This window comes from Diprion similis, chromosome 8, assembly GCF_021155765.1.
Source record: "Diprion similis isolate iyDipSimi1 chromosome 8, iyDipSimi1.1, whole genome shotgun sequence".
Classification (NCBI taxonomy): domain Eukaryota; kingdom Metazoa; phylum Arthropoda; class Insecta; order Hymenoptera; family Diprionidae; genus Diprion; species Diprion similis.
Genome location: NC_060112.1, coordinates 19170089 through 19185855, shown reverse-complemented (window position 1 = coordinate 19185855; position 15767 = coordinate 19170089). Strand labels below are relative to the sequence as shown.

General features: G+C 40.2%; 1 protein-coding gene across 3 annotated transcripts in view; it reads left to right on the top strand.

Annotated features, from left to right (window-relative positions):
- The window catches only part of LOC124408808 (AF4/FMR2 family member lilli-like), a 252252-nt gene extending 243156 nt beyond the window's left edge, over positions 1-9096 (top strand). For all 3 annotated transcript variants that reach the window (XM_046886019.1, XM_046886020.1, XM_046886018.1), the window contains 2 exons: positions 61-290; positions 6759-9096. In XM_046886019.1, coding sequence (XP_046741975.1) covers positions 61-290; positions 6759-6931 — 403 coding nt within the window. In that variant the 3' untranslated portion in view covers positions 6932-9096. The remainder of the gene's footprint in view (positions 1-60; positions 291-6758) is intronic.
- Positions 9097-15767: the final 6671 nt, after the last annotated feature.

Here is a 15767-nt window from a genome sequence, read left to right as displayed (position 1 = left end):
AACTAACCGAATGAATATCCACATCGTGTTAAAAAATATCCATTAATTTTTTCTCCTCAGAGTATTTCACAAGCGACCTGCGCCTGTGGCTGGACTAGGGACGGGAGGACGAGGTAACGGCGGTGTCGGTGGCATCGGTGTGGTTGGAGGCAACGGAGGCGGACTGGGAGTTGACAGCGAGTGTGGAGATGCCCTGAAAAGACGCAAGGTCCACCGATGCGACGTGGCAGGCTGTGACAAGGTTTATACGAAGAGTTCGCACCTGAAAGCTCACAAGAGAACGCACACAGGTGAGTCCAGTATAATGTGTCTCGACCACACTGAGTCCTGGAAAAAGTCGTGAAAATTTCTATTCGCCTCTATCGTCATTCGATAAAATCATAAAAAGTTTTATAAAGGCTTGGCTGGCTCCGATAATCTGTTACGTAAATCAGATCATCTAATAGACTCGCGTCTGTTCCGGTAGTCTGAAAGTCTCGAGCTCTGCGAAATGGCCAGATACCGTACACGTATGCACGATGCCTGGTGGATGTTCAGGGTAGGCATAAGGCGGAGAGAATAATTGTACAAAACGACGGGATAATCGGTGCATTGTTAAGCAATCGAGATCGGTATCAGAGATTCATTCATAACAAGGTAAAGTGTACGTGGCTTCGTACGCGAATTGTTCCCTGGGGCAATAGGCACCATACCTATCTTGCGGAATATACGACACCGTCGTCGAACTGCCAGCGATAAAGAATTTTCTCAAAAAGGAGTTAATTAATGACATTATGCCGCGCTGCGTTATTTACTTTCTCATTTATTATGGATATGAATGCATCGTGGTGTGTTTTGACGTAAATGGTAAAAGGAAATTACTGTTTGGTAGTCGCTCTCGAGCACTGCTTTGTTTCGTTGGAAATCTATTCCCACTGTATGTTATCGGTATCGTTGCCAAAATGTGTCCGCAGCAGGACTCGTTTCCGTTTTTCGGTTTAATTTCCTTAACCAACACGATGGTGATAGTCGCGAATAAATCTAGTACGTCGCGTCTTCTCTCCAGTCTTACGACTGACCCCGGTCTCCTCTGCGTTATAAAATCGTCTTTATGATATCGTATACACTATACACCACGATAATGATTTTGCGGACTCGTAACGATGGACGATCGGACTTGAGACTCGTTAAAACTCGCGCAGCTCGTGCCTGTGTTTCAAACTGTCTGGCAGACGGTTCGGTGAATCATTGACTTGTACTAGAAGAAGATGGTGGTGGGGAGGGTGTGGTCGTGGGAACCAGGATCTTCCGTCTAGACCAGGGTGCACTATCAAGTCGCGGTTCTCAACTCGCGAATCTCGCACAGCCGATTCCAGTCTATCATTTAAATACAAGATTATACATGACTTCAAGGTTACGGAGAAGAAAAGTGTAGCTCGCTAAATAATCCCTGAATACTGCATTTACCATACTCAACTTCCTTGGATAATAATCGAAATCATAACGGAATTGATATCTGATTATGAGAAGAATGAGACTAAAAGTTATGCTAGCACTGAAACCAAAATTCTTGTTGTTTAGATTCTTTATTTTTACCTTCATTCCAGCGAATACAGTGTAGTCTTTAATACTACTCAATTGACAGTCAAGATGACGGGAGAGCCGTGTGTGGTTAATTGATCTTATTTAATACGTCTTTCAAAACTTCTACCTCGCGTCGAGTGACGATACATTTTTCAATATTTTCTGAAAGTGACAAAAAAACCTGGGTGGAATCACCTATGTCTACACTGTATTTCTTAGAATTGAGTGAATTGCGTAGTTTGGTATAGCATGAGCGCCGTTTTCAGTTTAGCTCGTAAACGGGATTGTAAGAAAACGCAGTGATCTCACGATAGCGTGATGTCTGACGAACGACGGGAGGATGGCTCGGGCGATCTTATGTATTAATTAAAGCAATTTAACTGGCGAATAAACCGGACTCAAATATCGTATCGCTCCAATCCACGTAGCACCGCTCGATCCCCCCACTGCGCTAGATTGTTGTCGGTTGAAGTCTGTTGATGCAGCAAAACTTGTTGATGTAGGATCCCCTTTGTACAATTAGACTTTTTTCTTGCCACTTGCGAATTGGAGCTCCTTGCATGTAGTATCAGAAATACAGACCATTTGATGTTGAAGTAAGAATTTTCAAAAAATGTACCTTATATTGATTATTTTCTTGTTAGCTTTTTTTTCGACATTTTTAAATCGATTGTAAGAAAATAGAAGAATCATTCACGCTGAGTACGAACATAATTTAATTTGGACACGGTCTTTCAATTAGCTTTATACGATATCTGTGACACTGTAGATAATCTGAAGTCTCGTGTCGAGAGTACGAGCATCACGACTGGAGAACATATTATCTTCCTTAATTCAATGGCGACGCGCTCAAATACAAAGATAACATTTGTATAACACTTTTACAGTTAGCTAATAATTTATCGTGACTGTCAAGATTCCCTGTAATTAGTAATTACTCGGACTCTTCTGCCGATCGTGCAGAGGAGTTTTTTTCTGTATTTAAATTCTAAAACACTTGGCCAGCATAAGAAATACTCACTCAGACTGGGAGAGCCTATCACGTCGGTATTTAAAGCCCTGTCTCGAACCCGGAACGCATCTTCACGAGTACCTGTGTCACATATAAGACAAATGGTACTGCGAAAATACGTGCAGATAAATAAATCCCACATACATACATACATAAATAAATAAATACTCCTTCGGCATGCGTGGACATAGGTCCGTCAGACTCGCAACTCGCCTCTCATGAGCGGAAGGGCTTAAGCATAACGTGCCAAGATCCTCAGAACTAGTAATTAAATAATCAAGCCGAGCTCACAGGTGGCTTCTCTAGTCGGATGCACAAGTGCGCATCCCGTTCTCCGCGTGCGCTGAACAATCCCAGCACCTGACCGACGATGACTGTCATATTTTGATGGCAACGGGAAGCACCCAAAGATCTTTGGGCGTGATGCTCGGGTTTTTCCTCGAGGAGGTCAGAGGCCGCGTCCAGGATGTCGAGGCCGGTGAGACCGTCTTGGCATTCATGATCACCGCTGAGACCGGCAGCCGGTAGCCTTTTTGTCACAACGAAATCTCAGCAGTGAGTGAAACAAAATCGACAATTAAAAACTTACCGCTCGTCCATCGTTTCAGAATTGACGCTCTAATGAAGGTCCCTCAAATTTTCACCATCGGAACCGCACAGCGCCTTGCAAAGTTCGCGCGGTCTTTGCGAACCTCGAGTTAGTCGAGCTTGCGAAAGGGCAGTGTTAAGCATGGAAGGTGAGCAGCACCGCGCTGGTCTTGAAACGGTAATGAGGTCGCGGCACGAACCAAAGAATTTTTCTCACGCACTTACATTCGGCACAAGAGAGCGAGTCACACGACGACGTACGTCGCAGGTGAGATTAGGCAGCCCGGCGGTGTGAACCTTGATGGATTTTGGGCGGTTCCCAGATCTTTCCGGCCAAGCAAACAGACGCGTTAACCACGAACCTCTAATCAAGCTGTGTTACTCGACACTTTAATTCGCCTCATTTTACGAGGAACGTTATATGTCCCAAAGCAATTCTCTACCTGTGAACACGTAGCCAGCACGAATTATTCGGGAGTCTCACTCGGTCGCTGTCCCGGGTTTAGATCATTAAACACGAAACTCTCTCGTCTGCTGAAAGACGCCTTCAAAAATCACTAACTCTGATTCCGAGTCCGGGTTTTTGCACCGCAAATTATAATAAATTGAATTTATACTCGAGCTGTCGTCAAAATCCCATATCTTGAGCGTCGAACGAATTCACTCGTGAAAATTTTTTATTACAGTGATACACTCAAGGCGATTTCTCCATTGGTCGACGCAATTCTGATTCATAACGTGAGTGCAGAACGTTAGACGTTTGCAATACTGCAAATAATAAATGAGATCACTGAGGTAACGCGGTGTTCATTGCTACACTGCAATAGAGTATGTAACTGATGTAAAGAGAACAGGTCAAAAAGTCTAATGAAAAGGTACAGTATCATTATTAATGGTGCAATATACATACGTCAGTTACCTGGCCCATAGAAATAGAACGAGCCTCCTTTCGCACTTAAAGACTCATTGATGTATTATATGCTACTTTTAAATTGCTAATTACTCCCTAATTACGCAACTAACGTGCGCTGACCATCGCGTTTCTATGTCATTGCACTCTGCATATACATATCATATATTATCTCGCGAGATTCTGTATGGAAATCAAGAAGCATAAGGCACTAATCGTGAGTAAAGATAAGTGGAATTAGTAACTTGTTTCGCTTCGAGTATTAAATTGCCGTTCTATCTCGATCGAAGACGATGTCCAATCATCGGGAAAGTTCGTTACCGCAGTTTTATGTTGAATAAAACTATAATTAAAATTGCGTAAACCTGATTCGTGGCAACGAAATCCTGCCAATTAATTATAAGGATATACAGTCAATCAGCTTCTCGACAGGCAGCACCGTATTTTTGCTAAAGCAGTGGAAGATATCGTTGGTCAAAAATAAATGTCGTGAAGTCATTATTGCATGCGATAAGACCATGCAGCGTCAGAGTTAACTGCTAATTTTGTTGCGGGACTTTACGAACCTGTCGTTAATTATAAAACAAAACGATTATCTCTTTTATTTCAATCTCTTAATCACCATTTGATGTCAGATTTGCGTATAAGGTAACGTTAGGCATGAATCACCTAAAAAAGCTGAAATTTTTCTCCTCTACTCCACTTGCGTCTTGCAAATATTTGCCTATCGAAACGAATAGATATAAAATAGATAGCGAATCGCCTACTGATCATACCGCAGTATACGATTCCGTTATACAATATTTGAAGAAAGGAAAATCAAGCGAGGGATCATTCGTCAAAGAATGACGTACGCTTACGTATACATCACGCCGCGTTGTGTAAAAGTTAGTAATATTATGCATTATTGACACCCGTCAAAGGCCTTCCCCCTCTCCGTCAACGTCCGCGAGGAGTGACTTGATCCTGGAATATGATCTACGATCGTTGACTGGTGTCACGACAGACTCGGTAGACCCAGTTCCCAGGGGGCACTCTGGTTCTGATCACGATCAGATCCGAGCCCTCAGCGCTCGTTGCCCAAGCGAACAATCACTTTGATTGACAGGTGGTGAAACGTGCCTTGCAGCTCGTGTGAGGCAAACGAAACTCACGGCAATCACCGGGTGGCTTCGCCGTTACTTTAAAATTCACCCCAGACGAACAGTTTCGTTGTTATTTTTTACTGTTAAATTTTTTTTTTCTCTTCTTTTCTTTTCATTCTGTGTCGTTATATTTTTCCCAGGTGTTTATAATAAATTGAGCGAAGCGTGGAGACTTGGAACGTAACGGAGATATAGTGTTTTCTGTAGGAACAGGCATTGAAAAAACTAAATGAAACAATCAACGGCGTGATCATAATAACGTGCCGTTGCAACACGAGGTGTGCTTTTTAGACTCTCACCGAGATTTACCCACGGAATAACCCATTTCGTTTTGTTGAAATTCTAACTTTTTTAAATATTTTTTTCTCGTCTTTTTTTACTCGATTTGTATAAACGTATGGTTTTACTGGTCGGTAGAATTAAAATCGTGACAATATTATTTATGATCGTATAAATAACCGACAACGGTAATGCGCCTTAAGGTCTTCGCGGTAAAAAGAGTTAATGATTTTATCAAGCTTGAGAGAGGGAGAGTTAAATGATCTTCTGCGAGAAAGGAAAATAAATTAATTGAAAAACGAGGAACAAAAAATACCAAGTGATAAATGATCGTTACCATTAAATCCTCATATCGCTCATATCTCTCACAATTATGAACTCGAACGTTCATGTTATCCCACACGTCTTTAAAAACACTTCTCGTGCTGCGTTTGAAATTTCTCCACGTATAATAATACGAATTTACTTATATCATGCAGGAACACGGACAGAATTATTCTAAATCTCGAGTTTCGATATCGTAACGAATGATCATTCTTCTGAAATCTGTGTATTTGTCTAGAAAGTAATATGAAGAAGATGGCCGTACAAGAGCCACAGCGAGTATACACAAAGCACCGCCGGAGAGATTTCTATCGCGGATCGTCATTGCTCGATATTTTACCGATGCTTATTCGAATCCTCGTTCTCTTCCTCGTGACGCGAAGGGTGAATACAGAGGTCAATCCTTATTCACCCTTCTCGGAGCGCGTCTATCGATCGGAGTGGTTGCTTTTTTTCCCATTTTTTGTTTCAACAATAGGTACACCCTATCGTTATCTCAGGTCCAATCGGAAAACAGGCGTGCATTTGACAAAAAAAGGCGGTTTCAAATGAACCCCAATCACCATATTTCGCCGGCGAGTCTCCGGGGTCAGGAATTCCGCCGCATCGACTAGTATGCATGTCATTCGGTTTCACTCGGGGCGCGGGCCCCGGCGGCATGTGAGTTAGATCGCGGCTGAAGGTATAGGCATAAGGTACATGCGTGCCATGCCGATCACGACGATGCATTATCTCATCGGTATGAACCGTTATTTCCGTCGTCGTCGTCTAAGGGAACAACTCACCGTCCGTCGACGACCTCATGCGGCGGCGTGGGTCGACCCTTCACACGACTTGCGGACATTCTGCATGTGAAAAATGCGTCTGCAGTCATGTTCGGCTGCACGCGGTAGCGAATCGAGAATTAATCTTTTTTTCTTTCCGTTTATCGTTACAGGGGAAAAGCCGTATCAGTGCACGTGGGTGGGATGCACGTGGAAGTTTGCGAGATCGGACGAATTGACGCGGCATTACCGAAAGCATACCGGTCAAAAACCGTTCAAGTGCCACCTTTGCCAGCGTTCCTTCTCAAGGAGCGATCACTTGTCTCTCCATATGAAGAGGCACTGATCGTCGTCGTCGCGGCCGCGATACGTCGAAAGCCGAAGAAGAATCCTACAGCTACGACGTTCGAGTACATTCGGGACCTGATGAGCCCCTCCCCGAGGAGAGACTAAACGATATGCCTGCCAGGTGAGGAAGGGTCGAGGAGGGGAGCACTAGAAAAACAAAATAAATAAAAAGATTAAATAAAAACGTTCACTAGATTTAGAAGTCTTAGGATGAAGGAGGGAAACGATTTAGTTGAGTGGTTTTAGTTTCTCGTATGAACAAATCCACTATAATATACATATAATAAACCTAGTATACATACATATAGCCAAGTAGCGCCGTACTTTAAAATCCAACGTTGTATGTTATTCAAATTTGTATGGTATTTTTCATATGCGTATATCAGTTCGCGCAAAGCTCGGGTATAAAGAGTTAAAGACACGCGACCGCGGATTGGCTGCAGTTTGTTATAGGTACAGATATTTCGTGCGAAAACTGTTCAAACCAAGAATTTCAATAACACGGCAATACTTCAATCGAAAAATTAGTATTTCAAAACAAAACAAAAAGACAGTGAAAATGGTGAAAGAAAAAAAAAAAAAAAAAAAGAAAAAGAAAAAAATACCGCTGCGGGTTCAGCATGACAAACGTCATACGATTGTAAAGAATTCTCCATTTTTAGCCTAATTTTTTAATAATTTGTTCCAATTCCAATTAATTTAATACGATTAAATAAGGCCAGCTCAACTAGTCTAGAGCGTCATAGTAATGATCCACTGACAAGGGAAAAGGAAAAAAAGTTGAAGAATATTGAATGAAAAAAAATAAAGCCAGTAATAATACAGTACTTTAGGATAAATAATAACGATTATGAATAAATAATTAAAGTATGTTATTAAATAAATAAAGTAAAACTCCGATGACGGAGCTTGGGACTTAGCATGCTCAGTTAAATGAAATATACAATCGTGATGAATCTAATAAGCAATGTGAAAAGAAAATCAAGTAAATTAAAATAAATAATTAGGGTGAAATTTAGAAACTATTCAAAATGCACAAAGAATTTTGCGTTTAGGAATGGACAATCGATGAATCTGTAAACTCTAAGAGCCAGTATTAGACGTCTGTATGCGTAAATCACTGCAATGGATCAGTCAAAACCTTCCTCGAATCTTTGCGAAACTAACTTTATATTACGTCATCTGTACCGTATCGCGCCCCAACACAATAATAATAATATATGGTATTACATACCATATTCGACTGTTTTTTCGCGATCGATTGACAGATTCGATCTAAATATACAGAATATATATAAAAATTGTACTATATTCAAGCAAGAGACGTTCTAAATTAAAAGTGTAAAATTAAATTTAAAAAATCTATACTATTATAATAGAATGCCAGTTAACGGACAGTATATCGTGACTACCTATAACTATGTTATGCTACAATCTAGCAAATACGATATGTACCTACATACTTATTTAATCTCAGCTCAAAATTTTCATGCATTTCTATTGATGATGCTGGAAGGTGCTTACATGGAAATCTCGGTATGAATCGCAAGGACGCGCGAATTTCAAACTCAAAAACGCTTTCGCCAGACGTTTTCATACTTCGCGAATATCATTTGTCTTAAGTTTTGTACCTAGTATTGTGCACTTTAGACAGCCGTAAAAACTTTATAGTTAAATAAAAATAAATAAGTAAATAAATCTAGTATTCGTTTAGTTTGTAAATTAATTTTTGCCTTCGCCGCACCGTCGTTTGCAAACCTGCCACAAACGTGTCAGGGCTGGGGTGAGGGGGAGTAGATAGAGAAAAACGAGTGCGGTGCGAAAGGCGACACGGACGAGTTCAGTATTGTCCGTGTAACAGACACACCTACGCTCTGTAAATCGGCTGTATAGTGCATTCATTATCAATTAGCTAATATTTTAATTTTCTTAACGACGAATAACGATAATTAATAAATATACTAAAGATAGAGAAACTTTGAAACAATGGAACAAGATGCCAGTATATACTAGAGCCAGTTATCCTAAAACCTCTACGTATAAGATTACATATACTATAGAGAAGAAAAACAAAATGTGAAAAAAAAATAACAATAATAATAATAATCAATTAACTTTATCGCATACGCTACTTTATCATATAGGAAATAGTGCCTTCAATAAGATTAAGGAGTCCAATAGTAGTCTGTTAAGCTATGACTTTATATACATACTTCAGTTACTGTAGTGCCTTGAGAAATCCCATTTCACCTTAAATTCCGCAACACCTTCTTATATTCGGCCCATAGTTTCCACTCGTTTTTCCAATATCTATATACCTTCTGTGGACTTTTCTCCAAGCTCGCGCACCGCACCGAGTCAAGAATGGGAACAGCGCGGCGCAGTTTATCGCGAGGGCGTAGATTACATTAATTTCGGTGTCTCTTTGGAGTTATGAAATTCAATACCGAAGCCGACGACCCGCCCGGCCCGCCACCCAAGAAGAGCTCGACCCGATCCCGATGAGTGATATCGTTGTAACTTCCTTGTAAGGAATTTCTTCAGCGGGCTGCAGGCGTTAGTAACTCGAGTACAGCTTGCGCGATGAGCGATGCCCCTCGTCTCCCGACAACACCGCATCTGACCATTGTCATTTATTCGATTTTCAAGCGCGTCTCTCATCTCAGTACGGCAATCGCGATTCAGTCAATACGGCGCCATTTCAATTTCCCCTGATTTTCGTATTTATTTTTCTCTTTTCTTTTATTTTTTATCGAACTGCAATGATGCAGCATGTGCAGCGATGTGCAGACCCTGAGACAGTCTTGACACTTGCCAATAATTATACACGGAATGCCCGCAGTTTTGCAGTTTTTAACGAATGATCCAGCAATTTCGGCTTTTCAAACATATCATCTCTTCGAACATGCAACTGCACCGCGTGTCTCAATACCGGCAATGCTGTACAAAAGTCAAACAGAAACCTCACCAGATGTCCATAAAATCAAGCCTAAGCCTCTCCAGCTTATTTCTTATGGTAATACACACGCCCATTCAATTTTCCCTAGATGGTCATCTATGAATGGATAGGAAGTAGGCGAAGGATCGTTTCAGTTGAACGCAAAACCGTTTTCTTCGAGGGCCCCACCCAACTATACGATATTTGCATTTCAAGTGCCTTAAGAGAGACGCGAGTAGTGAACGACTAATCAATTAATCTTATATTAGGTCGATTCGATGGGTCAAGAATCTTGACCGTGATTATGCGATACCGAAATTTCTTTAACTTTTTCTTATGCCTATTATTGCCATTCTCAATCGGATTTCAACCATTTCAAGACTCGCATAATTCTACTGCATGCTATAAGCGCTCGACCGTTTTTTCATTCAGTTTTGTCATAAACTTTCAGCTAGATAATTCGGGCCGCGTTCAGACATGCTTAAATTGTTTCTAAATGAAAAATGTAAATTGACAAATTGAAAAATGAATTTAGAAACCAACACAAAAGTAGAACCAACTGCACCCATAGATTTTTTCGCAGATTTCATTCCGAGGACCTAGAAGTCAGATGAAGTAGCTAGGGTATCATTTGCAAGTGTCTTTAGCATCATGATGCCGTTTGTAGGCCAGTCATATAATGTAAAATACGAAGCTCGATAAAACTGTAATACTTACAACCGAAATGTTGTGTACCTACATGTACTCTTAACTGCTCAAACCTATTTGGTGCTTTTGTACGTATTTAGAAAAAAAAAATCAATAAATAAGTGAATAATAAAAATGATAAAAACGCGATAACGAATACGAACAGACAATACGTTGTAACAGCACTCAATTAGTAGAGTCGCAATCTCGGCTGTAGAGAACTTGGACATTGAGAGGAGGAAAGCTTTTTACAACTTTAGCAATATTTTTTGAGCTATAATTATCTCATGATAAAATATAGTCGAAATGTATATTGCATAGATATGTAATAATAATAAGCATTTGACAGAGTTCACGTAATAATCACGATACTGAATTGAACTACTAGTACGTAAGCTGGTAATATGATACCTAATTATTGTAAAAAAAATTGTAAAGCTAGTAAGTATAAGGAGAAAAGAAATTCATATATAAACATATACATAGATATATATATATAGCGTATAATAAATGCATTATACCCTACATTATGATAATATTATTATTTTCATTGATACAACTAATGGGGGCCAGTAATTCTCTCTCGGATCTCGCACGGATTTATACACTATACGGCGCGCTGTATGCTGCGAAATTTCCAATTTTCTCTTGATCGATACCGCAAAGTACTCCATTCGCTTTTCCGACTCATCTCTCTAGATGCCGATGATAATTTTATAATGGTATCAGTCAAAGCGAATGGCGTACTACAGAGAGAATCGACGTTTTGCAGAACAATTCGAGCAGGGCACCACTGATACGTGCAGGTAAAATCTGTATCTGCAAGTCGTTGAGTGTTACGACTGAATTTAGCCAGTATGTATAAATACGGAAATGTATATGAAACATTTTTATAACCGACTATATATCGAGGGTGTTCGGATAGCTCGAAGCGGACGAGCAACACGTTGAAATCGGAAATACGAGAGCAGCATACCAGCGCGCCATTAACTATTAATCGTTAAGTAATAATGATAGTATTTTACGTTGAATAGAAAAATTATAATGTAGAACAATAATAATATATTAGCGCGATTATTGCATAAAAAAGGCATTATTTTCAACGTTTCGAGTTTTTACTACTACTACTACTACTACTACTCTACTACTACTATTACTACTACTACTATTACTGCTACTATGCGTTGCTTGAAGAATTTTCTATATTACGTATCACGCGTTCTCACATTAGTAGAGGGCGTAATACCTTATATATTATCTATAATAAATTATGTAAATGAGGTTGTAATTATTATATTCTTATATGTATAGTTGTTATTAATTGATGCGTATATTTGATTTGGAATAATTTATTTATTGTATGACAATTAAAAAAAAAATATATATATATATATAACACAATATGCGTGTATCCTGCGGAAAAAATAGTAGAATTCATTCATCTATTAGATAAATTGTTGTTTTCTTTTTTTTATTATTTGTCACATTACGTTTTTTCTTTTTGCGTTTTTTTTTTACGACATACTATAAGTACGATGAAATATTGAATAAATATCTGATATTGGCCTATGATTCCTAATAGGAGTAAAATGTATAATTGTATTATATATACAAATCGGACATAATAATGATCGATACATGTGTTACGGTAAATATCAAATTGTTGGGTTGTGTGTGTATATAATATATATTCAAAAGCATCGCGTACGTGTGGTAGCACAACATTACACTTATACACATATATATCTATAGATTTTATTATTATTGAACCGATCGTTACATATTTTACATGTATTATTATTATTACTATTACTATTACTATTTTTATTATTAGTTATTATTTTTATTTTTATTATTAGTTATTATTTTTATTATTATTATTATTGTATTTGGCAGGGTTATGAAATTAAAATTGAGAAAACCTATTGTTCACCGTTTGCCTCTCATTATTTGTTCCAGCCTACCTATAATCACGGTAAAATCGATCCCAATATCAATCACGATATCTACTAATCTATAATATGTATAATTTTTCAAGGATTCGGCGACTATTTACAATCGAGGTCTGAACCAACCCTGGTGGATTTCTGTCCGCAAGCCTGATACATAAATTCTCACCCCTCATAAAAATGGGCATAATATTTATCCATAATAATACGATTGCTTGATCCAACGAAAGGCTGCGGAAGCCAATAATGGGGCATAAAGTTTTGTGACGTTAAAGCGGGATAATCAAAGTCATTACTGGTCAGTTTAGGCTGCAGCATTTGTGGATGCACTTCCTGAGAGAAAGAAAGGGAGAGATACGAACAGCTACGTTATACACGCATGTCTGTGTGTAATGCTTTAGTGGGTTCCAGCGTGCAGGTAAAGGTTACACCTGTTAACGGGATAAACGACCGAACGAAGAAACCTACCTACGTATGCGCCGTATATATATATATATATATATATATATATATATAATTTATAGTAAGTATTAGTCGTTGCGAAACACCCGGGTACAGGTATAAGCTGTACGTACATGCATGCATACGTTGCACCCAAGTCTCTCGGCGAACTGCCCTTGGCGCGAAACCTACCGTCTTGCCCGCGTTGCGAAATGACCGCTGCACCCAGGATTCATACCCATACGGTAATCGGGAAGCAAAATCGTGACCATTTCGCAGGTCGGCCTATGATAATATAATATAATAAAATTGGAAACAGCGTACATCTCCCGCGCACAAAGAGATTACATTGCCAGGCGTACCTACATCGGATGCTAAGTGGTTCGCATTATTTCCGTATAATATGCATGAGGGTGGGGAGCCGAAGGGCGTCGAAGGGGGAACGAATGCAGCATCTATAATTCGCGGTGTAATTTATCCCGCGGGCAGGCACCGCGGTAATTCCAGCGAAACTAGACTAATGCCTCGACATTACTATTACGACTACTGAAATATGAAATCCATGGGCTCGTGTAACCACGATGTGTGCACCACCGACCGGCTACTTATAACTCTCGGCAAACCCTGCAGTGCCACTGCCATGCCATGCTGCCCATGCTAACACGGCAATCACGGTTCCACGGTATCCACCACTCACCTACGCCAACATAATTCTGCAGAGCGAGCTTGTTTTGCTATGATAAATGCCCTCCAGGCGTTACTCAAAATCCTCGATCTCCTCCGCTGGGTATGGGTTCGTTGCAACATTCGCAGGATTCTTCGGAAGCGGATACTCGGCTGTGCGGTGTAACTTGATCGTGTGTTACTGCTGGTAGCGCAATTCTGGACGGAGCAAATTCGCAATAGACTTGCAATGGCTGACGTGCCATCAGCCGGTTGCCATTATACACTCGCAACTCTGCAACACATGATCGCGTGCGGGATTCTTGAACGATGGCAAATGAAGAGGATCAGGATCACGCTAGATGAAGGTGAAAATCCTTTCTAATGACCATGTAATGAAATTATGATTTTTACTCTTCGTGATTCATGTCTGTTGGCTACTATTATTCAACTCGTACTCGCTAATCATGATGATTCCGGGAAAGGTACGAAAGTAATCCCGCTGAAGGAGGTTATGGAAATTTTACCAATTTATTATCTGCAAACCTGACACGGCGGTGTAAAAAGTGAAAAACCATAAATGAACACAACGATTGTGGGATTGATACTTAATTGCCGCATGTAGTGATTCAAACTGATCGATGTTGAATATTGTATAAAATTGGATCTAACTATAGAGTGCGGAGAAAACCGGATAATTATACGACCATTGATCAGGTGTGGCTGAGAGTTAATAGCGATAACTGGAACAACAAATCTAATTAAAGCTGGAGCAATTCTATGCCGATCGTAAAAAGCATTCCCTTGGGAATATCCCGGCTGTGTCCGTGGATACGGCGCTGAAGCTTGTGAAGCTGTAACGCCGTTCCGCTCCCCGAGATTTATAGAGTTGGGTGTAGACTTCGTAAGTAACGCGATCTAGAGAGACTCTCCTTTAATTGTATACACGTACAGTCGCGATATTAGTGGGTGTGAACGCCCTGCTACGATCACCGTTAAACCCTGATTCCAGTAATCAACTCCAACTTAGTAACTTACTCACAGAATTTAGATTCATGAACCTTTCGCTCCAGATTTTTCTGCGATCAAATCGCAGTAATAACTGTGCTCGAAACCATAACAAAAACAAAAATGAAAGAAAAATTGTTAAATATTATTGCCTGGTGGATTAAACCGCCGTCACGCAAAGCCCAAGCTACGTGTCGTTTTGGACGCGCATTCAGACTCCTAGGACTCCAAGAACCTGGCAGTGTTCCAGGTTCCCGGACGCGGTGCGCGGTAAAAAGTTTACACAAACGCGTTTGTATATAAGGAATGGTGCGGGTAATAAGAAACAGCCCGATGCTCTATAGCGACTCGACCACTCGGGCCACGTGTGCGCACCATCTACGATGAACAATTAATAATCCCGCCATCTTGACAATATAGAGAAGTGGTTTTTCATTAATTTCGAAGAAAGGATCGCGTGCGATTCCAGTCGCTCGCTGCTCGAACAGCTCAACGTCCCGTGCCTTCAAGCCTTCTGCAATTTAGTCTGATGTCCAGCCGAGAAAGTGTCGAGTAGGTATCTGTAAAGGGGTGAGCGCAGCGATAATTCTTTTTTTTCGCACGCAGTATCATTACAGCAGATAATTACTTACAGTACTGTGACGTATAACGATCAGGTGAAAGTTACACGATCGTCGAGGAGCTTCTTTCTACATCGTAGATGCATATTTGTAGTAAAAGTGATCGTCGTGCCAATTGAATGTCGTTCGCTGTAAATTTTCGTAATTTTGGAATCATCCGGTTAGATTTGAAAAGTCTTTCGTGAACTGCGGTCGTTTGAATCGCATCTTACTTTCGAAAGCTCGCATAGTAGAATGCAAATACGAAAACTGAAAACCATTTGACCGATTTAATTGGAATTTGCTACTTCCTTGAGTCATACTCAAAAGAATCAAGAAAAGAATAACTGAATTACGCGGTGAATAAATTTCCGATGAACGTATTTGCCGATCACTTCCAGTACGTGATTATATCTATCGTGGAATCGAATATTCTCAGCATGGAACCCGTTTCGGAAGCATGAATTGCACGAATTACACGGCGGATGTAACGGAATTCTGACCACATCCTCTTTGTTCTAGGCGGTTCGCATAGTTGTTCGACCATCG